Source organism: Eubalaena glacialis, chromosome 1 (assembly GCF_028564815.1).
Source record: "Eubalaena glacialis isolate mEubGla1 chromosome 1, mEubGla1.1.hap2.+ XY, whole genome shotgun sequence".
Taxonomy (NCBI): domain Eukaryota; kingdom Metazoa; phylum Chordata; class Mammalia; order Artiodactyla; family Balaenidae; genus Eubalaena; species Eubalaena glacialis.
The window spans coordinates 78,306,108-78,329,301 of NC_083716.1; the positions used below are offsets into that span (position 1 = coordinate 78,306,108).

At 41.1% G+C, this 23,194-nt stretch overlaps 1 protein-coding gene across 4 annotated transcripts in view; it reads left to right on the plus strand.

Moving 5' to 3' along the window:
• RHOBTB1 (Rho related BTB domain containing 1) overlaps positions 1-23,194 on the plus strand; it is a 67,698-nt gene that overhangs the window by 12,000 nt on the left and 32,504 nt on the right. For all 4 annotated transcript variants that reach the window (XM_061181606.1, XM_061181589.1, XM_061181583.1 and 1 more), the window contains 2 exons: positions 19,766-19,967; positions 20,485-20,588. In XM_061181606.1, the coding sequence (XP_061037589.1) occupies positions 19,776-19,967; positions 20,485-20,588 (296 nt within the window). In that variant the 5' untranslated portion in view covers positions 19,766-19,775. The remainder of the gene's footprint in view (positions 1-19,765; positions 19,968-20,484; positions 20,589-23,194) is intronic.

The following is a 23,194-nucleotide window of genomic DNA, read 5'->3' on the forward strand; positions in this document are numbered from 1 at the left end:
AGTCTGCAGACTTGATATGAGCTTTCTCAAACGAGCACTTTGACATCTCTTTAAAGACTTGACCAATATTTTAATTATCAATTCTTGACAAAGCTTCCTGATCCAGCCCTTAGCTAAGGCTCACCCACATGAGGACTAAAGGCCCTCCGAAAACAATGTATAGTGTCCTTTGTTGCTTTATATATATTTTTGACTTTAAAAAAGGATATTGAAGTATAACATGCATAGAGAAATGTGTCTAGATCACAAGCATACAGTTTGATGAATTTTTGCAAACGGAACATACGTCTGTAACCAACACCTAGATCAAGAACCCCACTTCTGGTCACCACCCCACTGCACCCTCAGTATGTCTGAACCGCTTCAAATTTTATGTCCTGGGTAAGTCACTCATTTACAGAATTTGATTTTTGACTGAACCCTTCCTTAATATGAGCTAGGTGCAGTCAGCTTTGATCGAACTATCTCCCTTGTAACTGAGAATATGTAGAATCTGCCTTTCCAAGTAAAGATTATAACATTAAATTCATGCACTGAGTGTGCAACAATATTTATGTGTTTGTGATTTGCAGGTATACAAATACACAACAGGCATACAAACGAATTTGGAACTTTTTTTCTTACTGAATATAAAGCTGATTGTACTACATTTATCCAACTTAAAAAAATCTTAACTACAATTGATTGCCACAGAATAGTTCATGGGCTAAGTTCCCAACAATTTCTTAAAATTGCTCATTTTCGTTACCATAAGTATTCCCTTTAAACACTCAAAATTTAAAAGCCAAGAATTTTTCATCTCTTTGAGATAGAATCGTATATTAAGTATCCTGGTTGTCCACAGCTGTCTCTTTTGGCTCAATTGCTATGTCTGATATTCAGCAAGATATCATTTAGGTTCCTATGTTCTTTTTAGTTGAGAGGTTGAGTCAGAAAAAAACAGGTTTAATAGGCTCACTATGCTTTTTAAATACATGGTTTTGAAAAACAATTTACGTATCATCAAAAATCATTTTCTATTATTACTGGAGTGCACCAGTGTACTCTTAGTAGAATTAACAATCAAGGGTTATGCTTATGTACTCATTACTTTTTTAAAAATAGTTTTCCCATTATAGAAGTAATACATCTAAGAATATTATTCAGCCAATAAAAAGGAATGAAGTACTAATACATGCTACAACATGGATGAACTTGAAAACATTATGCTAAGTAGAAGAAGACAGACACAAAAGGCCATCTCTTGTATGGTTCCATGTATAAGAAATGTCCAGAGTAGGAAAATCCATAGCAACAGAAAGTAAATTAATGGTTTCCAGAGCTGGAGGGAGGAGGGAATGAGAATGTCTGCTAATGGGCACAAGGTTTCTTTTAGGGATGATGAAAATGTTCTAGAATTAGATAGTGGGAATAGGTGTACAACTTTGTGAATGTAATTAAAAAAAAAACCCTGAAATGCACACTTTAAAAGGGTGAGTTTTATGGCATGTGAATTTTATCTCAGTTTACCAAAAAGAGGTAATATATTTTCACTGTAGAAAATTTGGAAACTACAGGAAAGTAGAAAACTGGCAACAAGTTACAGCCCCATGATCCAGCCACAATCACTGGCATCTGTTTAGTGTACTTCCTTCCAATTTATTTTCCATGTGTTGTTGCAGGAGGGGGAGACTGGTATTGTTGCCCTTCAGATGGCAAGGGCACAATTTATTAAATTTTAAGTATTCACTTATCAAAACCCACCCATCTCTTCCGCTCCAAACAAAGGGCGGGTCCCCAAGGAAGAACCATTCGTTGGATGAGGGGAATGCACGTGAGAGAGGCAGAGAGCAATGGCCAGCCTTGTGAGAGGGGATGAAGCAACACCTGAAGGGAAAAGCTCTAGGGTCCCGAGAGGCAAAAAGACAGGTTTGAGCAGTTGCCATGGAGGCAGAACTCTTCAGGGAAACATCCCAAAGAGACTTTTTAGAAGTTTCGCTGCAAGATGCCTGATACATTATGTGAACCACATCTCTCTATTCTTCAATACCTGTATTGTTTTCAAGGCTTTCTAAGAGTCACATTTTTGTCCCTCTTAGATGTGTCACAGTGGTAAGGTGGTACTTAGAGGGAGAGAACAAGGAGGCTTGATTTTATTCGAGTTACACATATTCATTTTATGTAGTTTTCGTCAACTATATTTCAGATGACTCTCCTGCACTTTCCCCTCCGTAGTGATACATTAGCACTTCTCTCAGTTACTGCAGACTCAATGTAAACATAATTTTAAATAATGATAATCTTAACAGATCAGACTTACTGAATGTTCTCTTGATGGCTGGCATAGTGATTAAAATATTTTACAAGCATTATCTAATTTCATCTTCACAACAACCATTGAGGGAAGTCATTATCCCCAGTTTACAGATAAGGAAATAGAGGCTTAGAAAGATTAAGTAATTTGCCCAAGATCACATACCAAGTACCTTAAATAATTATCCCCTGACTTATCATAGACAGGTGGTTTGCAATTTTTCCTTACTCTTAATAAAGATGTGATAAATATATTTGCTTTTAAAACATTTTCCATTTATAAAGTTATTTCCTTAGATGGGTATTTTTCAAATTTCCAAGTGGTTGAGTTTCTTGGTTGCTGTCATAAAACCTTTCCTCTTAACTTTTTCATTTATTTCTTTGTGGCTAGAGAATTTGGTTGCTATAACTTATGTTTTGAAGGATATTTGTCTTTATGATCAGTCCATATATAGTCAACTTTTATAAATGTGCCAAGAACACTTCAAAAGAAAGCACTCTCTTATAGATTTTTTTAAAATGTGGGTTACCTATTAACTTAATCCCACTTTTTATGCTATTCAAGCCATCCATGTGTTGTATTTCATTTTTGCTTTCTTCATCTGATGGCGATTCTGATTATTCATCTCATGTCAGTTATTTGCATTAACTTCTCTTTTTACTTATAAAATTTGCTTCCTTTTTATTACATGCCTTTTAATCTATGAAGGGTCATTATTACTGCTATGCTTCTACTATGAATTGCCCTTTTTAACCTTCTAATTATCTTTTACAGATAATTTTTCTATATAAATTTGAAACCAAAGGCTAAGTAACTGTAGGTTGGTCTTATATTCTCGACTGGTTTTGGTTTCCACAGTTCTTTGAAACTGAAATGCCCATTTTTTTCATTTTTAATTATCTCTGGGTGTTTTGGCAAGTATCTTTGAGCAGTTTAATTCCTTAAAGACATTTGAGTTTTTGCCCCCTGAGTCTTTTTTTTTTTTTTTTTTTTTTTAGTAATGCAGATGACTTTTTTTTTTGGTCTGCGTTGGGTCTTAGTTACGGTACGCGGGATCTTTCGTTGCAGCGTGCAGTCTTCTCTCTAGTTGTGGCGTGTGGGTTTTCTCTCTCTAGTTGAGGCACGCGGGCTCAGTAGTTGTGGCGCGTGGGCTTAGTTGTCCCGCGGCATGTGGCATGTGGGATCTTAGTTCCCCGACCAGGGATCGAACCCATGTCCCCTGCATTGGAAGGCGGATTCTTTACCACTAGACCACCAGGGAAGTCCCACCCCCTGAGTCTTTAATATCCAAAAATAGCTTTATGTTGCCTGACAATATTGCCTGACAATATTGGTTGTCACACCAATATTAATTTGACCTGATTCACAAATTTGTTATTATATCCTTTTTCTTTGAAAGCTCTGTGGTTTCTATTGCATTAAAATAATGTATTGGTGAAGTATATGGTCATCTGTATTACTATTTCTTGATAGAAACGTTTTCGCCATTAGTTTTAGAAGATGTTTTGCTAAGATACTTACAGGATTATTATACAACTATTTTTTGCTGAAAAATGTATAGCTTTGGAGTCTTCTTATCTTCTTCTCCTTCTTTTTCTCCCCACTACATCCTCCCTTTAGTACTGGGAAAAATTTGTTCTATTAAATCACATTTTGCAACCTTATTTCTTCAAGAGCCCTACTATCTATGGGACTGCTTTTCAACAGTTAGCCTCTTACCTGATATCTTCCGTTACATCATTTTCAGATGGCCTGCCTTCTATATTTAGAGTTTCTCATGTTTGGCCTCTACCTCACGAATTCATTTTACTAAATTTTCAAGGCTGCTATTGACTGTTGCCAGTATGGTTTTGAATTTGGCTGACTCATATTCCATTTATACATGGCCTTTACTTACCATGTTCTGTTGCCTACTTACAGCCTCATCTGCTGTTAGTATACCTGCATTATCTTCTTTTGCGTGATCAAGTACATGGATAGGATTTTTTTTCTTATGTTTCTTAGAGCATATCTACTTCAGTAGAAGAATTTTCTCTATGTCTTTAGCTAATTGCTTGTACTTTTCTTTTTTTAATTAATTTTAATTGGAGTATAGTTGATTTACAATGTTGTGTTAGTTTCTGCTGTATAGAAAAGTGAATCAGTTATCCACATACCTATATCCACTCTTTTTTTTTTTTTTTTTGGCTGCATTGGGTCTTCTTTGCTGTGCGCAGGCTTTCTCTATTTGCAGTGCCCGGGCTTCTCATTGCAGTGGCTTCTCTTGTTGCGGAGCACAGGCTCTAGGCGCACGGGCTTCAGTAGTTGCAGCATGTGGGCTCAGTAGCTGTGGCTCGCGGGCTCTAGAGCGCAGGCTCAGAAGTTGTGGCACACGGGCTTAGTTGCTCCATGGCATGTGGGATCTTCCCGGACCAGGGATCGAACCTGTGTCCCCTGCATTGGCAGGCAGATTCTTAACCACTGCGCCACCAGGGAAGTCCCTCCACTCTTTTTTAGATTCTTTTCCCATATAGGTCCTTACAGAGTATTGAGTAGAGTTCCCTGTGCTATACAGTAGGTTCTTATTAGTTATCTATTTTGTATATAGTAGTGTGTATATGTCAATCCCAATCTCCCAATTTATCCTTCCCCCCACTTTCCCCTTTGGTAACCATAAGTTTATTTTCTACATCTGGGACTCTATTTCTGTTTTGTAAATAGGTTCATTTGTACCATTTTTTTAGATTCCACATATAAGCAATATCATATGATATTTGTCTTTCTCTGTTTGACTTACTTCATTCAGTATGAGAATCTCTAGGTCCATCCATGTCGCTGGAAATGTCATTATTTCATTTTTTTCTATGGCTGAGTAGTATTCCGTTGTGTATATGTACCACATCTTCTTTATCCATTCCTCCATTGATGGACATTTAGGTTGCTTCCATGTCCTGGCTATTGTAAATAGTGCTGCAGTGAACATTGGGGTGCATGTATTTTTTTGTGTCCGGGTTTTTAATAGACCATATGTTGAATGGTCACTGTTTAGTCCATCCATATAAAAAAGGATTTATGCTGGCCAAGGATTGAAGTATATTTACATTCCAAATGCTTGGAATCACCTTAGGCTTTCAGGGACCAAGGCAGGGCTCTGTAGAGATCCAGGAACCCACCCGGTCCCCAGCGGACAAGCAAAGCTACTCAGTTTGGTTCGGGTTGAGAGAACTTAGGAGGGTGAGATAAGGACTAACGTGAGGAGTATCACCACGGAGGATATACCGACGTCCAGCCTCGTACCCCCTCAGCCCACTCCCTCTGGCGTCAACACCACAAGCTCAGTCACTTCTGTTTGCAGTGTCAAAGCTGAAACAGCCTGGTGGAGCCGGCCGAAGGAAGCGAAAACCAGTCTCCCCCATGCACGGTGCTGTCTGCCCGGCCCAGCCTCAGGAAGGGGCAATGACGGCAGCCTGCAGGTTTCATGATGGCTCCCCAGCGGCTCCACAATCTCCTCTTTCTACCCTGTCCCAGTGGGTCCAGCTCGCATCACTCCAGATCACAGGCATCTGTGGCAAAGAGCCTCCTGCTTCCCTCCAGGCCAACTCTTTTCCCTGTGGAAAAGAGTGACCTTCTCATTTGGCTCCGTAGAAGTGAATCGGGCGGAGATCTTTTCAGTTTCTGGTGAATGGATACTTCTTATTCTTAGTTTCTGGTACTGTTTTGGAGTCTGCTATCTGTACAGAATAAGGTTAATTTTAGTGAGACATGGGTAGAGGGGGGATCCAAGGCATCTGTGCTTTCATGGCTAACTTGCCTTAAGTCCAGCTAATTGCCTTTTGTGATGTGGCTCTTTTAGGCATAGACTGAACTCTGTCTTCCAGACTCATGTTCATATCAGTTATGAATCTTTCTCCCTATGTAGTGGATACATATGCCTCCCTTTTCCTCTTCTTTTTCAGCCAAGCAGTGAATAGAGTTGGGAATCCCTTGAATTAGGATGTCAAAGTCTAAAAGTGGATGAGAACTTTATACGTCCCTTATACATAAATATTATCAAGATTCATAAATTGGCTATAGGCACCAGAGCACAGTGAAAGACCACATTCCTTTATTTTTCTAAATCAGATCCAGCCCGAAGCCACCCTTATCTGCCTGTATCGGGGCTCCTCCCTGCCCCCTGCCTTCCCGTTTGGTGGAGGGGCCTGGACCTTGGTCCGTGGTGGTTCCCATGGTTACTGATGCTCTTCCTGCTGGGGGAGCCATGGCTGGTGCACTGCCATCTGTCAGAGAGAGCTCTCACGATGGGCCACACAGATGTCCCTCAACGTGTTCCTCTGCAGGCTTGGCAACATGCCGCAGCTTTCGAGGCCATGGGCTTAATGATCAGTCACCAGAGACAGCCAAGTGCCAGGTCTCTGCCAGCCCCAGGTGGAAGGTTTCCTAAGGAAGGTGGAATGACTGTGCTTGTATATGCAACTGAACAGATATTTACGGCAAGCCACATACCGCCAAGGCACCATGAAAAGATCTGAGGATTTAAAGGTGAATAACAGTCTCTGTTGTCAAAAGTGCATAATCTTGATGAGGTGGAAATGAGATACATATAAGCCTAACTGTGAATATTACAAAACAAGAATTTGATAAATACCCTAGGAGACAGGATAAAGGGAGAATGTGCTAAGTGCATCTCGTTCCAAAATGAACTTGAATCTGTCTGCTTTGCTCCATCTCTGCTGATTCCACCCTGGTCCCAGCCGCCACCCTTTCCCTCCTGGAGAACTTAGGAGCTTCCTAGCTGGGCCTCGGCCAGCGCTCAGAATCCCCCCCACATGTTCTCCACACGGCAGTCTCGGTGAAACCAATGATCCTTTAAAAAAAGCAAATCAGAACCTGTTACTTCTCTGCTGAAAATGCCTCAGTGGCTTCTCACTTCATTGAGAATAAAATCCAAACTCCTGACCGTGGCCTAAAAGGCCGTGTATGACCTGGCCCCTGCCTGCCTTGCAGCCCTCTCTTGCCCCAGTTCCCTACACTTGAGCTTTTTCCCACCTGCTTCGTTCCCATCTCGTGACGGGGCCCTTCTCATTCTTCAGAGAGCAGGGAAATGGAGCCTCCTCGTGGAGACCTCCCACCCATCATTTCCTCTCATAACCCCTTTCGTTCTTCCTCAGGGAGCTTATCAAATGTACAGTTATGTCCCCAGGTTTAGTGGTCTCTCCCCACCTGACTGTGAGGGTCCCTGAGGGCCAGCACCACCCCTGGCCTGTCTGCTGCTGTCCACCTGTAGGCCTGGCACTCACTAAGTGCAGCCTCTATTTCTGTAACTATGACAGCCCGAGTCCTAAGAACTATTTCAGCGGATGGACCAGGGGCACGAGAGAGGGCATTTGAGCAGAAATAATGGCATAATCAACATCAAAGGCGAGGTTACATGGCATATTTGTAGGCATGTAGCACACACTTTACTTATGGTGGTTTTGAAACCTACCCTGGAATTTGTATGCACCTTTTAAGCTGTTTGCGATTTGTTGCTTATTTTTTCACTGAGACAGCATTTTTTTAAATTAATTAATTTATTTGTTTGTTTTTTATTTTTGGCTGTGTTGGGTCGTCGTTGCTGTGTGCCAGCTTTCTCTAGTTGTGGTGAGCAGGGGTTACTCTTCGTTGCGGTTTGTGGGCTTCTCACTGCGGTGGCTTCTCTTGTTGCGGAGCACGGGCTCTAGGCACGCAGGCTTCAGTAGTTGTGGCACGTGGGCTCAATAGTTGTGGCTTGCGGGCTCTAGAGTGCAGGCTTAGTAGTCATGGCGCACGGGCTTAGTTGCTCTGCGGCATGTGGGATCTTCCCGGGCCAGGGCTCGAACCCGTGTCCTTTGCATTGGCAGGCAGATTCTTAACCACTGCACCACCAGGGAAGCCCTGAGACAGCATTTATTAAGGGCAGTGGATAGATAGAAGAAGAAGTCTATTTCTAATCCTGGCCCACCTTCCCCACTGACACTGAGTTTTAAAAAATGAAGGAACGTGATCTGGTGTAGGTCTTTACAGGGCTCTGCTGAGAATGAGTGAATGTTTCTAAATGTGTCTCTGTATTATCTGTATTCCTGGACTTCTCTGCAGTGCTCTTTCTGTTACTTAATCTCTTTTTTGTTTTGATCACAACTTTCATTTGAAAAAATATTGTTGCTTTCAATGATGAAAGGCAGTTTTATCCTGGAGATATATTTCGGTGAAGTTTTGATTTAGGGAAGCCCAGCCCAGCCCAGCCCAGCCCAGCCCTGACTGTCTCTTTTCCCAGGTCTGGACCCATTCTCCATTCCAGCTGAGATGTTTATATAATGCATAAGGCAGCTCCTGCCTGACTAGGACTGGTGATTAAGAGCTCAGGATAATGAAATCTGCACAGTTGAAACTTGGCTGTTGGCTATAGTTATTATGCAACTCTTAACATTTCCCTTTTGTTCCTGCCAATAATATAAAATTCTCAGTTTTTCTTTCAAAGTTAACTCTTCAAAGACGCTGAAATTTGTTCCACTAGTATTTTTAATGACCAAGTTAAATTATTTCTTAAAGTTCAGAGTATATGCTTTTCTAAAGGACAAGAAAGTTTAGTGGCTGTGCAATAGCCCTGTTCAAACTGTGAATAACAGCTGAATGGAGCTTAAAGTACAAAGGCCCCTCTATGGGCCTTAGATTTCTGTCTTTAAGCAGACTGCTCGCCCGGTCTTGACTGCAGTAGCAAATATAACAAAAGATACGGAAAAAGTGACAGTAAGAGGCGGCATATTCCGAGAGTGGGGTGATGCGGAGGAATTAGGAGATGCTTAGTGAGGCATCTTAGACAAGTGATAAATCTTCCCTTGCTCACCCTCTCTAATATCTGAATTTCTAGTGTTAGAAGAGATTTGCACCCTTACCTGAATTCAGATAGTGGCCCTATCCTAATGTGCACCCGCCTGGCACAAGCAGGAACATCTAGAGTTTTATAAGCCACAGTGCCTCTGAATTATTCAGTTATGGAGACAAGACTCTGATGGTCACCTAGCTGTCGTGTGACTGAGGAAGCGAACGTGCCTGAGACGTCCTGAGAACCTGTTTCTTAAGAGAAGAACAGGACAGCACAAAGGCCATCATCTCAAGGACGGAAGGTGGGTGTGGGGAACCATCACAGGAAGGAAAATGCTTTGAAAAGGAGCCTAGGGCAGCTAGGGTCATGTTAGGCTCCATCATTGTTTTGCCCATGGTTTGCCCACGAGTATATTAGGGACCCATGACAGAGCTTTATAGAAGAGGGGCATTGTATGCTCATATATTCCAAGCACTTCTGTATATAGTAGTACCCCAGAAACAGCTAATGATTCATTCAGTGCACAAGACGGGCACTTTGAAGTTACAGCCACAGGGAAAAAAATTAAAAGGTCACAGACCACCATTCAGTGATTTGCTAATATAAGAAAAAATGAGTGTGAGAGAGAGGAAGAGAAAGAGAGTATTTATGTTTTCGATTGCTTCTCCTAAAACCGTTTATTGGTACAGAGGAGCAAGTAATTTAGTCTGTGGGGAGGTGGGACAATTAGGAAAGCTTTTTAGAGGAGGTATTATCTGAATAAGATTTTAGGGAATGATAGAATTCACCAGGCAGATGAAGAATTGTGGAGGTACACATAGCATTTAGAATTTTTTTTTTTTTTTGGCCACGCCGTGCAGCACGTGGGATCTTAGCTCCCTGACCAGGGATGGAACGCGCGCCCCATGCATGGGGAGTGCGGAGTCTTAATCCCTGGGCCGCCAGGGAAGTCCCCAGTGTTTAGAATTTTGAATGCCATTTTGTGTGGCTAAAGCAAGCTGTGTTAGTTTCCTACTGCTGCTGTAACAAGTTACCCAAAGTTAAATGTCTTAAACCAACAGATTTATTATCTTACAGTTCTGGAGGTCAGAAGTCTGAAACGGGTCTCACCGGGGTAAAAATCAAGGTGTTGGCAGGCTGTGTTCCTGCTGGAGGCCCCAGGGGAGAATCTGCTTTCCTACCTGTCCCAGCTCCCAGAGGTTACCTTCATTTCTTGGTTTAGGGCCCTTCCCTCTGTCTTCAAAGTCGTCCTTTATTTCTCTCCGACTCTGCCCTTCTGCCTCCTTCTTCCACATGTAAAGGACTCTTGTGATTACACTGGGCCTACTCAGATAATCCGGGATAATCTCTTTATAGTAAAGTCAGCTGGTTAGCAACCTCAGTCCCACTTGCTACCTAATTCCTGCATGCCATGTAACAGAACATATTCACAGGTCCCAGAGATTAGAACATGGACATCTTTGAGGGACCATTATTTTGCCTACTGCACAATGCAGTACAAGAAGTTGAGGGTGACAGTGTAGATAAGAGTTGGCATGATTCATCAACCCTAGGTAGAAAAGATCATCCAAGAGGGGCCTATAATCTGACATGGAAATGTATATATTTTTTAATGGAGGAGTCGAGGTTCTGGAGATTTTCCTAAAGAATAATGTGTATGTTTCAGTTAGCTATCGCTGTGTAACAAACCATCCCAAAACTTGGTGGCTTAAAGCAACAGTTTATTATTTCTTACGATTCTGTAGGTTGGCTAGGTGATTCCTCAGCTGGTTTCAGCCGGTTCACTCATAAAACAACTTTCAGCTGGAGGGTTGACCGGCCTAGAAGATTCAAGATGGCCTCACATTATGTGGCATTTGGTGATGGCCATCGGCCAGACTGCCTCGGTTTTCCTCACTGAATCCTCATCTTCTGCCAGGCGGGCCTAAGATGACGGCCTTGACGTTGCTCCAGTAGCATGAAGGTGGAGCTGCAGGGCCTGTGGAGGCCTTCATTCCGGAACTCATACAGCGTCACATTCACCACATTCTTTTGGGTTGGGCCAGGAAGTCACTCACATTCAAGAGGAAGGGAAACAGATTCCATCTCCTGATGGGAGTTGCTGCCGTGGCCATATTTCACCCCGCACAGGCTTTTTTGCTCTTAGAGTAGGATTTTGAAATTGGAGATTTCAGAGGTAAAATGTTTCTGAAGGACAGCAATATCCAGCACACGGCCAAAAGGTACGAATGGCTCCAGGACAGTGTGGTGAATGTCACTGGCACTGAAGAGGCAAAAAAGCTCTGAGGCTTGGGTGTGGGGTGCATCATCCTGTGGACGCAGCAAGAAGACTGAGTTGGTGGTGGATGTGGAGGAGTGACGTGAAGTCCAGTAGATGGCAGTAATAATGGCGGGGGCAGATATGGGATAACCAAGCCGATGGGGTAACCTGAGAGCTAGAAGATCAGGACCACGCTGTTCTAAGCCAGCCTTGTGGAGGGCACCGGTACCCAGAGTGGTGGCCTCCCTGCACCACCTCACCAAGTCCTTCACTTCCCAACCTCCACAGTATCTTGTTCACTTACCCGTTTTTTTTTTCTTTAATTGAAGTATAGCTGATTTACACTGCTGTGTTAGTTTCAGGTATACAGCACAGTGATTCAGTTATGCATACATATATGTTCTTTTTCAGATTCTCTTCCATTATAGGTTATTACAAGATATTGAATATAGTTCCCTGTGCTATACACTAGGACCTTGCTGTTTCTTTTATATACAGTAGTGTGTATCTGTTAATCCCAAACTCCTAATTTATCCCTCCCCCTCCCTTTCTCCTTTGGTAACCATAAGTTTGTTTTCTATGTCTGTGAGTCTGTTTCTGTTTTGTAAATAAGTTCATTTGTAACATTTTTTTAGATTCTGCATATAAATGATGTCATATGAAATTTGTCTTTCTCTGACTTCACTTAGTAAGATAATCTCTAGGTCCATCCATGTTGCTGCAAATGGCATTATTTCATTCATTTTTTATGGCTTAGTAATATTCCATTGTATATATATATACCACATCTTCTTTATCCATTCCTCTGTTAGTAGACATTCAGGTTGCTCCCATGTCTTGGCTATTGTAAACAGTGCTGCTATGAACACTGGGATGCATGTATCTTTTCAAATTACAGTTTTCATCTTTTCGAGATATATGCCCAGAATAGGGATTGCTGGATCATATGGTAACTCTCTTTTTAGTTTTTTAAGGAACCTCCATACTGCTCTCCCTAGTGGCTGCACCAATTTACATTCCCACCAACAGTGTAGGAGGGTTCCCTTTTCTTCACACCTTCTCCAGCATTTATTGTTTGTAGACTTTTTGATGATGGCCACTCTGACCAGTGTGAGGTGATACCTCATTGTAGTTTTGATTTGCATTTTTCTAATAATTAGTGATGTTGAGCATCTTTTCATGTGCCTGTTGGCCATCTGTATGTCTTCTTTAGAGAAATGTCTGTTTAGGTCTTCTGCCCATTTTTTGATTGGGTTGTTTGTTTTTTTTTGATATTGAGTTGTATGAGCTGTTTGTATATTTTGGAAATTAGTCCCTTGTCAGTTGCATCGTTTGCAAATATTTTCTCCCATTCCGTAGGTTGTCTTTCTGTTTTGTTTATGGTTTCCGTTGCTGTGCAAAAGCTTATAAGTTAGTTTAGGTCCCTTTTGTTTATTTTTGCTTTTATTTCTTTTGCCTTGGGAAACTGACCTAAGAAAACATTGCTACGATTTATGTCAGAGAATGTTTTGCCTATGTTCTCTTCTAGGAGTTTTATGGTGTCATGTCTTATATTTAAGTCTTTAAGCCGTTTTGAGTTTATTTTTGTGTACCATGTGAGGGAGTGTTCTAACTTCATTGATTTACATGCGGCTCTCCAGCTTTCCCAACACCACTTGTCAAAGAGACTGTCTTTTGTCCATTGTATATTCTTGCCTGCGTTGTCATAGATTAACTGAGCATAAGTGTGTGGGTTTATTTTTGGGCTCTCTATTCTGTTCCATTGATCCATATGTCTGGTTTTGTGCCAATACCATGCTGCTTTGATTCTGAAGTCTGAGAAGGTTATGCCTCCAGCTTTGTTCTTTTTCCTCAGGATTGTTTTGGCAATTCTGGGTCTTTTGTGACTCCATATAAATTTTAGGATTATTTGTTCTAGTTCTGTGAAAAATTTGATATGGATTCCATAAAATTTGTAGATTGCTTTGGGTAGTATGGCCATTTTAACAATATTAATTCTGCCAACTACCATATGACCCAGCAATCCCACTACTGGGCATATACTCTGAGAAAACCATAATTCAAAAGGACACATGTACCCCAGTGTTCACTGCAGCACCATTTACAAGAGCCAGGACATGGAAACTACCTAAATGTCCAACAACAGATGAATGGCTAAAGAAGATGTGATACATATACACAATGGAATATTACTCATCTGTAAAAGGGAACGAAATTGGGTCATTTGTAGAGATGTGGATGGACCCAGAGTCTGTCATACAGAATGAAGTAAGCCAGAAAGAGAAAAACAAATATCGTGTATTAACACATACATGTGAAATCTAGAAAAATGGTACAGGTGAACCTATTTGCAGGGTAGGAATAGAGACGTAGATGTACAGAACGGACATGTGGACACAAGGAGGGAAGGGGAGGGTGGGATGAATTGGGAGATTAGGATTGACATATATACACTACCATGCATAAAATAGCTAGCGGGAACATGCTATAAAGCACAGGAAGCTCAGCTTGGTGCTACGTGATGAACTAGATGGGTGGGATGGGAGGTGGGGAAGGAGGTGCAAGAGGGAGGGGATATAGCTATGTATATAGCTGATTCATTTCATTGTACAGAAGAAACTAACATCACATTGTAAAGCAATTATACTCCAATTAAAAAATGAAGGTAAAAAAATATATGTATATTAATTCTTCCAATCCCAGAGCATGGAATATCTTTCCATTTCTTTCAGTCATCTTCAATTTCCTTTATCAATGTTTTATAGTTCTCAGTATATAAGTCTTTCACCTCCTTGGTCAGGTTTATTCCTAGGTATCTTTTTTTTGGACATGATTTTAAAAGGGATTTTTTTTTTTTTTTTTTTTTTTTTTTTTACTTTCTCTTTCTGATATTTCATTGTTAGTGTAAAGAAATGCAACAGATTTCTGTATGTTAATCTTGTATCCTCCTGCCTTGCTGAATTTGTTTAGCAGTTCTAATAGTTTTTGTGTGGAGTCTTTAGGGTTTTCATATAGAATACCATGTTATCTGCATGTAAAGACAATTTTACATCTTCCCTTCCAATTTGGACACATTTCTTTTTTTTTTTCTCTGATTGCTGTAGCTTGGACTTCCAATGCTATGTTAAATAAAAGTGGTGAGACTGGGCATCCTTGTCTTGTTGCAGATTTTAGTGGGAAGGCTTTCAGCTTTTCACTGTTGAGTATTATGTTGACTGTGGGTTTGTCATAAATAGCTTTTATTATGTTGAGATATGTTCCCTCTATACACACTTTGCTGAGAGTTTTTATCATGAATGGATGTAGAATTTTATCAGATGCTTTTTCTGCATCTGTTGAGATGATCATGTGGTTTTTGTCTTTTCTGTTGTTGATATGCCGTATCACATGGATTTTACGTATGTTGAACCAGCCTTGTGACCCTAGGATGAATCCAACTTGATCATGGTCTATGATCCTTTTTATGTGGGGTTGGGTTCAATTTGCTAATATTTTGTTGAAGATTTTTGCATCTATATTCGTCAAGGATATTGGCCTATAATTTTTTTGGTAGTGTCTTTGTCTGGTTTTGGTATCAGGGTGATGGTGGCTTCATAGAATGAATTTGGGAGTGTTCCCTCCTCTTCAGTTTTTTGGAAGAGTTTGAGAAGGATTGGTATAAGTTCTCCTTTATATATTTGGTAGAATTCTTCAGTGAAGCCATCCCACCCTGGACTTTTGTTTGCAAGGAATTTTTTCTTTTATTACAGACTCTATTTCATTTTTAGTGGTTGGTCTGTTCAGATTATTTATATCTTCTTGATTCAGTTTTGGTGAGCTGTATGTTTCTATAAACTTGTCAGTTTCTTCTAGGTTCTCCAATTTGTTGGCATAGTATTCTCTTATGGTTTTTTTTTTATTTCTGCAGTATCAGATATTATTTCTCCTCTTTCATTTCTTATTTTTATCACTTACTTGTTTTTAAATAAATTTCTGACTTCCAGAGAGTGTACAAGTAGATTTTTCAGGTAGCATTTTAACTATCAGCATCCATGTCCTGAAGATTCAGTGAAAGTATGAAATAAAGTTCAAGTCGGTTTTGAGTGAGCCGATTACAGAGCTGCCACAGTATCAGGTTACCAGTATCAGTTCTGCCTAGCTATTCTTTCCCTTTTATACCTTCCTTGTCTCCTCAGATATGGATCTAAAGGCAAAAGGGTATCTTCATAGATCAGCAGGATTTATGGTGGTGAAATTTATTAACAGTGTTAAAGGAATATTTATTACTCTCTTTCCGGGTAAATAAAAATCAGAAACCAGAGAGTCATCATCCAGATGGTCGTAAGCACTCATTCAACCATAAGAGTGCTAGATATGGATAAATTTGAGCCCATAACAAGCAAAGAAGGATACAATTACATATTTTTATAATTAGACCATAATATAATGTTTATTTGTTTATGTGTAACAGATGAATAATTGGTTTACAGTACAAGAATAGCATGAGTTTACATCCTTGGCTGTGACTTCATACTCTTAAAGTACTTTTTAGACTACCACTAAGTAAATTTCTACCCAAAAGGAAAGATTTGGAGCCTCGGATTTTGGTAACCCAGCAAACTCTTCCTGGAAGTGCCCCATGAAGAGTGCATGATCCGGGCTATGAGAATTTAATTCTGCCTGCCTTTCACTTCCCTTATATGCTGTCCCCTTTGCACAAAGTTCAGCACCTTTGGCAGTCACTTCAGTTTTGCGCAGATTGCTAGAGATTAGAGGACCAACGGATGTTATTCTCACCTTTGATACAGAAATTCTTTTCAGGACTGTGCATGAGATGTGTCTATAAATAAGTAAAGTGATGATATTTTTGTAATCATGGCCTTAATATAAAACCAGAAGGGCTTTTATCCCCCTCAAAGTCATCTTCTGTAAAAGCTACACAGCTATTCCACCTGAGCTGCCACTATTCAAATTATTTGGGGGACTCCTCTTTGGGGGGATGCTATCAGAGTAAGTTTGCAAGCCAACGAGAAAACCAATGTTACGGTTTTTGTGTCATGTCTGAATTTTTACTAAATCCAAACATTCTCCCAAATTTTATGGATTGGTTCTCTTTGACTTTTATCTATCTAAAAAAATAAAATAAAATTCACTCAAAAGTATAAAGTTTGAATGTCACTTAGGACATTCAAAATAATAGACCTCAGGGGTTCCAGAGTTGTGAGACTCCAAATGGAACCTGTTTCTTCCTGACATAGGCTACCCCATGGTAATATCACCAGAATCTTGTCAAAGACTGTTGTGAAGTGCTACCACTTTTGTTCTAGAATCTAGAAGTGCCCCATAAAAATATTTTTAACCTACCTTTCCAACTCTATTATCCTTCAGTGAACTGTGAACTCCTCTCTCCCCCTCACCACCCAGAACTTTCTCTGCCTTCTTTGCATCAGGTCAGCTGTGCTCCATCCTGCATTTATGTGCTTCGATTTTCAATGAATTACCCTTTAATTGCTCTACTAAAATGTATCCTTTTTATAGATCTTTATGATTATTAAGTTTATGATTTTTGCATCTAATCCTGGTCTTCCACCTGACTCAATTTTGTTGTCATCTAAAAGTATTCATTTCAGCATGATGATTATAATTTTGAAGCCATCGGTGCGTCAGGTACGGCACTGGGAACTGTAAACATCAGTTCACCTAATCCTGACCACATTAGGAGATGGGTACGAATATTCCCACTTAACAGATGAGGAAGCTGGGGCTCAGACAGTGCAGCTGGCTTGCCTAAAGTCAAATAAATGACCAGAAAGCAGGGAGACCAGGATTCAAACTCTCATCCATCCAAGGCAGGGTTTCCCAACCTCGCACTATGGTATCTGGGGCCAGATAATTCTTTGTTGTGGGAGCTGCCCTGTACATTGTAGTATGTTTAGCAGCATCTCTGGCCTCTGCCTACCTGAAGCCAGTAGCCCTTCCCCACACCCCACTGTGACAACCAAAAATGCCTCCAGACATTGCCAAATGCCTCCAGACATTGCCAAATGTTCTAGAATTTAAGAACCACCGATCTAATGCCAAAGTAATGCTTTTGCCACATTATACTATTAAATCGAGAACTAATACAATCATAGAATTTTAAGGCTGGATTTTAAAGAGGTTGATTTTTGGAATCACCACACCTGGCTAATCACTAGAATTGGAGATATTTAAAGACTCTTTTCCCACCCAAGACCTTCAAAATCAGCATTTACCAGGTGGGGGACAGGTATCTATTTTAAGCCTCTTCACGGGTGTAGGATCAGATCTTAACCTCACCACACATCTGTCCCTTGGATCACTCCACTCCATTCCTGCCAGATAGTTCTCCAGCCTCGGGTTTAACACCTCCTGTGATGGTGTTATCCATGTTCAGATGGTCCTAACTGTGCAAAAGCATTCATCTTTAACATTCTTCTTCTGTCTCTCCCTCTATACCCTTAATCTCATATTATCCAAATTATCATTTTTCTTAAGTCAATTGAATTAAACATGTATTGAGGGACTTCCCTGGTGGCACAGTGGTTAAGAATCCGCCTGCCAATGCAGGGGACATGGGTTCGAGCCCTGGTCTGGGAAAATCCCACATGCCGTGGAGCAACTAAGCCCGTGCGCCACAACTACTGAGCCTGCGCTCTAGAGCCCGCGAGCCACAACTACTGAGCCCGCACGCCACAGCTACTGAAGCCCGCGTGCCTAGAGCCCGTGCTCCGCAACAAGAGAAGCCACCGCAGTGAGAAGCCTGCGCACCGCAAGGAAGAGTAGCCCCCATTCGCTGCAACTAGAGAAAGCCTGCGTGCAGCAACAAAGACCTAACGCAGCCAAAAATAAATAAATAAATTTATTTAAAAAAAATTTTTTTTAAACATGTTTTGATTCCCAATTATGTATTAGGCCCTACTCTGAGCTTTTTTTTTTTTTTTTTTTTTTACCATGTCTGTTAAGACCATTATGGACTCTTTTTAAGAAAATGACCATCCAACAGGTTTCTCAGTATAACAATAGACTTCCTCAGAAGAGCAATCATAATACATTAAAATCTTAAAATCTTGCATGGTTGGCCACCCATCCAGCTGCGGCCACCCATCCAGCTGCTACCGGGAAGCAGTCCGCTCTGCAACTTGTGGGGTTCCTGTTTTGGGGAAGCAGAGCTGCCAGCAGCTTTCCTCTGCCTCTTCACCCCTCACCCAGTAACCCTCTTTTAACCTTTTTTGATGGTTTCAGGAAGATTCCAAAGTAGCTCTCATTCTGGTAAAATCATTCTCTACCACATGCTCCAGATTTCTTCTCTGGAAACACAGAGAGGAAGGGAATTTTTTTCAAAATCTTTCTTTATAGTGCTCCTCTTAAGAATATCTTTTAATGAATTTGATTAATAAAAATTAATGAATGAATATAAGTATAAATTAATTTTAATAATGTATCAAGGGACTTCCCTGGTGGCGCAGTGGTTAAGAATCCGCCTGCCAATGCAGGGGACACGGGTTCAATCCCTGGTCCGGGAAGATCCCACATGCCATGGAGCAGCTAAGCCTGTGCGCCACAACTACTGAGGCTGCGCTCTAGAGCCTGTGAGCCACAACTACTGAGCCTGTGCTCTAGAGCCCGTGTGCCACAACTACTGAGCCCGCACGCCTAGAGCCCGTGCTCCGCAACAAGAGAAGCCACTGCAATGAGAAGCCTGCGCACCGCAACGAAGAGTAGCCCCCACTCGCCGCAACTAGAGAAAGCCCGCGCACAGCAACGAAGACCCAACTCAGCCAAAATAAATAATTAAAATAATAATAATAATGTATCCAATTTCACACTTACAGTTCACTCTTCTTTAAAGTCAAGTAGTCCCTTTCTGCTCACACTTTGGATTTTCCCCTAAGTCACCAGGATAGTTTAGAACCTATAGGAAATTGCTTTTTAGTGAGATCTTGGATCACTGGAAGATTGTAATGGACATTCATATTGCAAAGGCTGCTTATGCCCGAATGTGTAAGGTTAAACCTGCAGGTGCCCAGTCTCTTTAGCGGGTCAACATGAGTAGCTAGTGAGCTAGAAATGTGTGCCAGCAGCCCCGACTTGCCTGGATGGAGCTCCAGTAGACAGGTTGTGTTTAGAGAAAACCAAGGAGAAAATAACATGTTAACCGGAATCAACCGTTTGGGGTCAAAATAACAATCCGGTGTTTTTGTACTTGTGTGAGATATAAAAAGAAAAGTTGAGTTTCAGTTTGGCTTAGTAGGAACTTCCACACTTCTGGCTTCTGCCTGGGTACCTCCAAAGAAGTGCCTGGACCAAGGGAAAACCACCTGGCCCCCTCCCATCTCTGACTGCTCTGGAAAGCACCAGTGTCTTGAATGTGGTGTCCGCTCTCTTCTTCTAGAGTTTTATAAATGGACACTGACATGGACTACGAAAGACCCAACGTGGAAACCATCAAGTGCGTGGTCGTGGGAGACAACGCCGTGGGGAAGACGCGCTTGATCTGCGCCAGAGCGTGTAATACGACGCTGACGCAGTACCAGCTGCTGGCCACCCACGTACCCACGGTGTGGGCCATTGACCAGTACCGGGTCTGCCAGGAGGTAAGACAGATGGCGTTTCTTTAGAATCCTAAGGGTACATCATTGCTGTTGCCAGTCTGATTTTTATTTGTTTATTTTTTTGGATTTCTATTTACTTGATTTTTTTTTTTTAATTGAAGTCTAGTTGCTTTACAAGGTTGTGTTAGTTTCTGCTGTACAGCAGAGTGATTCAGGTATACCTATGTATACATTCTTTTGTATTCTTTTCCATTACGGTTTACCACAGGCTATTGAATACAGCCAGTCTGATTTTTAAAAAGCGGGGGAAGGGGTTAACTTGTATGTTTGAGACAAAACTCACCTTTTTAGTGTCACAAGAGAAAACAAAAGCAGAAGGCCGACTTGGAGTATGGCTATGGTATCCTGAGGGAGGGCTTTTGAGGCACGTGGTTCCAGGAACAGAATTAGGGCTTAGCTAACTCCTGTTAGATAGAAGGAGAAGACTCAATGCAAGTGGGTCTCGGGGGCTCTGAGGGGGAGCCTCTGACTGACAGCATGGGTTCTCTCTCTCCTGCAGGTCTTGGAGCGTTCCCGGGATGTCGTTGATGAAGTGAGCGTTTCTCTCAGGCTTTGGGATACTTTTGGCGATCATCACAAAGACAGGCGTTTTGCCTATGGCAGGTAAACCAAGACTAGTGCAGTTCAGTTCAACTTCAGTACAATTTCCTTTCCCAAACCCATCTCTGCTTCGTAAATCAACAAAAACCACATAATATGGCCTTGAGATGTGTTGGGTTCTGCACTGTGTCTAAGAAAAGACAAGACAAAAAAAAAAAAAAAAAAAACCACCCAAAACAGCACCGTTTCCTGATGTCAAGAAAAGCGTTCTGCGTGGCCACTTGGTCCCTCCCAGGAAGTACTTTATTTAAAACAACCAGTGCTAGTTAAACTGGACGTTTGCTGGACGCGGATTCTGTTTTGCTCTCCAACCTTGGGCTGCTTTGATTGTTGTCTTCCTGAATGATACTTAATTTACCTTCTCTTAGAATGTTTTAAGTTTTTTTAGCACTTGGACACCCCACTTCAGAAGGTCTCTTTGGTCTTTTTGTGACCATACTGCAGTCTGAAGTTACTTGCTTTGGGCTTTGTTGTCTGAAAAGTCTATTATTTTTATTTGAAGGTCATTTTTAAAAAAGAAAGAAAAATATCTCTGAAGTCCTTCACAAAGGCACTTTTCCAAAATGAACTGAAGCATTCATGTCTGCTTTTCATTTAAAAAAAAAAAGGAGGAGGAGGAAAAATCCAGTAAAGGGAAGATAAATCTAGGACATTAATGTGAGTGGGAACAAGGTCAAAGTACCGTAAAATATTTAGCAACTTCTCTTTGTCACCATAACTCCAAAGGAGTCTCTGGGACTCCAGCTGTCTTAAAGTCCCTCTCAGTGAATCTGTTATAACTATCAAAATCCAGATAAGGAGGAGATTTCCTTACTCCTTAATAGTAAATGAAGACATTTCCTTTTAAGTTTAGAATTTAGGTCTCTGTTAACATCAAACATCATGCTACCTCACAGGATTGGATTAGATACTCCAAACGAGTTACTCCTTTGTATTGAGATAAGCTTTTCTGAAAGGACCTCTCTTTTCTTCAAGCCAGTAGCCCTCTTAAGCCTCTGAACTTCTATTGGCATTTATCCAAGTGGTCTAAAATAGTGAATAAACTGCTGAAAGGGTTTGCCCTAGTCCTGAGAAGTCGTTCACACACTGAAAGAATCTGCAATTTAGGCCAGTTTGTTCAAGGGGGTCTCAGAAAGAGGCATGTAGAAATAAAACTGTGATTTTAATGTCCCCTTGAACAACGAGAACTGTTGAACTTAATATCCAGCATTACAGATATGTTTCTTCTTGAGTTTCCTGGGTTTTTTTTTGTTTTTTTTTTCCCTTTCCATGATGTTCTTGATTCTTATCTTAGTTGCCATTTGGGTTTTTTTCTGTTGTCTCATTATTACACACGCACAAAAATAATAATCAGTGAACCTGCTTGTAAGTACTATGCAGTCAGATTTTGTCATACCTGTGGTTTTAAGGAAGCATAATAAAATGATGACTGGAAGCAAAGTAAGAACAACACAATAGATTTCAAAGGACTGTTTGTACCCCAACTTCTAAAAAGGTGTGGTGAATAAAGATGAGCTTACTGAGATATTGAGTTTAGCTTCTACATGCTGTCTCAACAGGTCAGTGGTTTATTGCCACTTGAAATTTATGTATTTGGGATGATGAATTTTAACTTGGCTCCACCATGTAAAACTTGTTTTGTGGTAACAGAAAGGCTGCTTCATTGTCATGTGAGGTTCCTGCTTAGGGTTGATTTAATGGCACAATGACCTTCATAGATCTGATACTGACAGGCATCTACACTGGGCCTCATCCAGCTTCTTGATGTATGTCATGCCTGTGCTTGGTCCCTCCTAACAGAAATAAGCTGGTCTCTCATGTGACTCGTATCAGTTCAAAGTGCAGTGTTCTGTTCCCTTGTCTGTAGTGTTTGGCTCTGTCAACTGTAGCCATCCCCCACCCCTTTGGTGGAAACAGGACGCGCTTTCCAAGCCAAGTCTGACTCCCTGAGCAACAAAGAGGGGCTCAGGAAGCCCTCCCGTGTTTCTGACCGAGCTCTCTGTGGGCCTCACTTTATGTGCATGTCTGGCCTTGCATTTCCTCTGTCTTTTCTGATTCTCCGCAGCCTCCAGGCTTCCTGCCACAGACCCCACCACTGGTAAAGAACAAAAACCAGGGCTGTTCTGTCTCGGATTCCAGCCTCTGTCTATAAACGCGAAATATGTCAGACCGCATTGCTATGGCACCAAAAAGTTACATTGTATGGAAAAGTCTGGTAGTAGTAGAAGTTTCTTTTACTCAGTGTAGGGCTCCAACCACTGGATCTCATTGCTATGCGAGAGCTGTTAAATTTCTGTGTAACTTCCATTTTTAGCTCCCTATCATTCGTTACGGAGAAAAATCATAATTACAGTTTCTGACATTCAGTTTGGTTTGCAAACCTGTTTTTTCACTGATGTTTTTACTATACTTGGTATGAATTACAAGTCAGTGAGATGTGATATATTCCTGAGACTTGGAAATGTATTTGGAACCTTTTTAAAATAATTCATTTGATTCTTATGGTGACAGTGAGAGAAACCAGATTCATACCAAGATGCCTTAGACCTCACCTTCAGTTTCCTCGGCTTCTTAGCACCAAGCTAGTTAACAAGTTACCCCCTCAAACC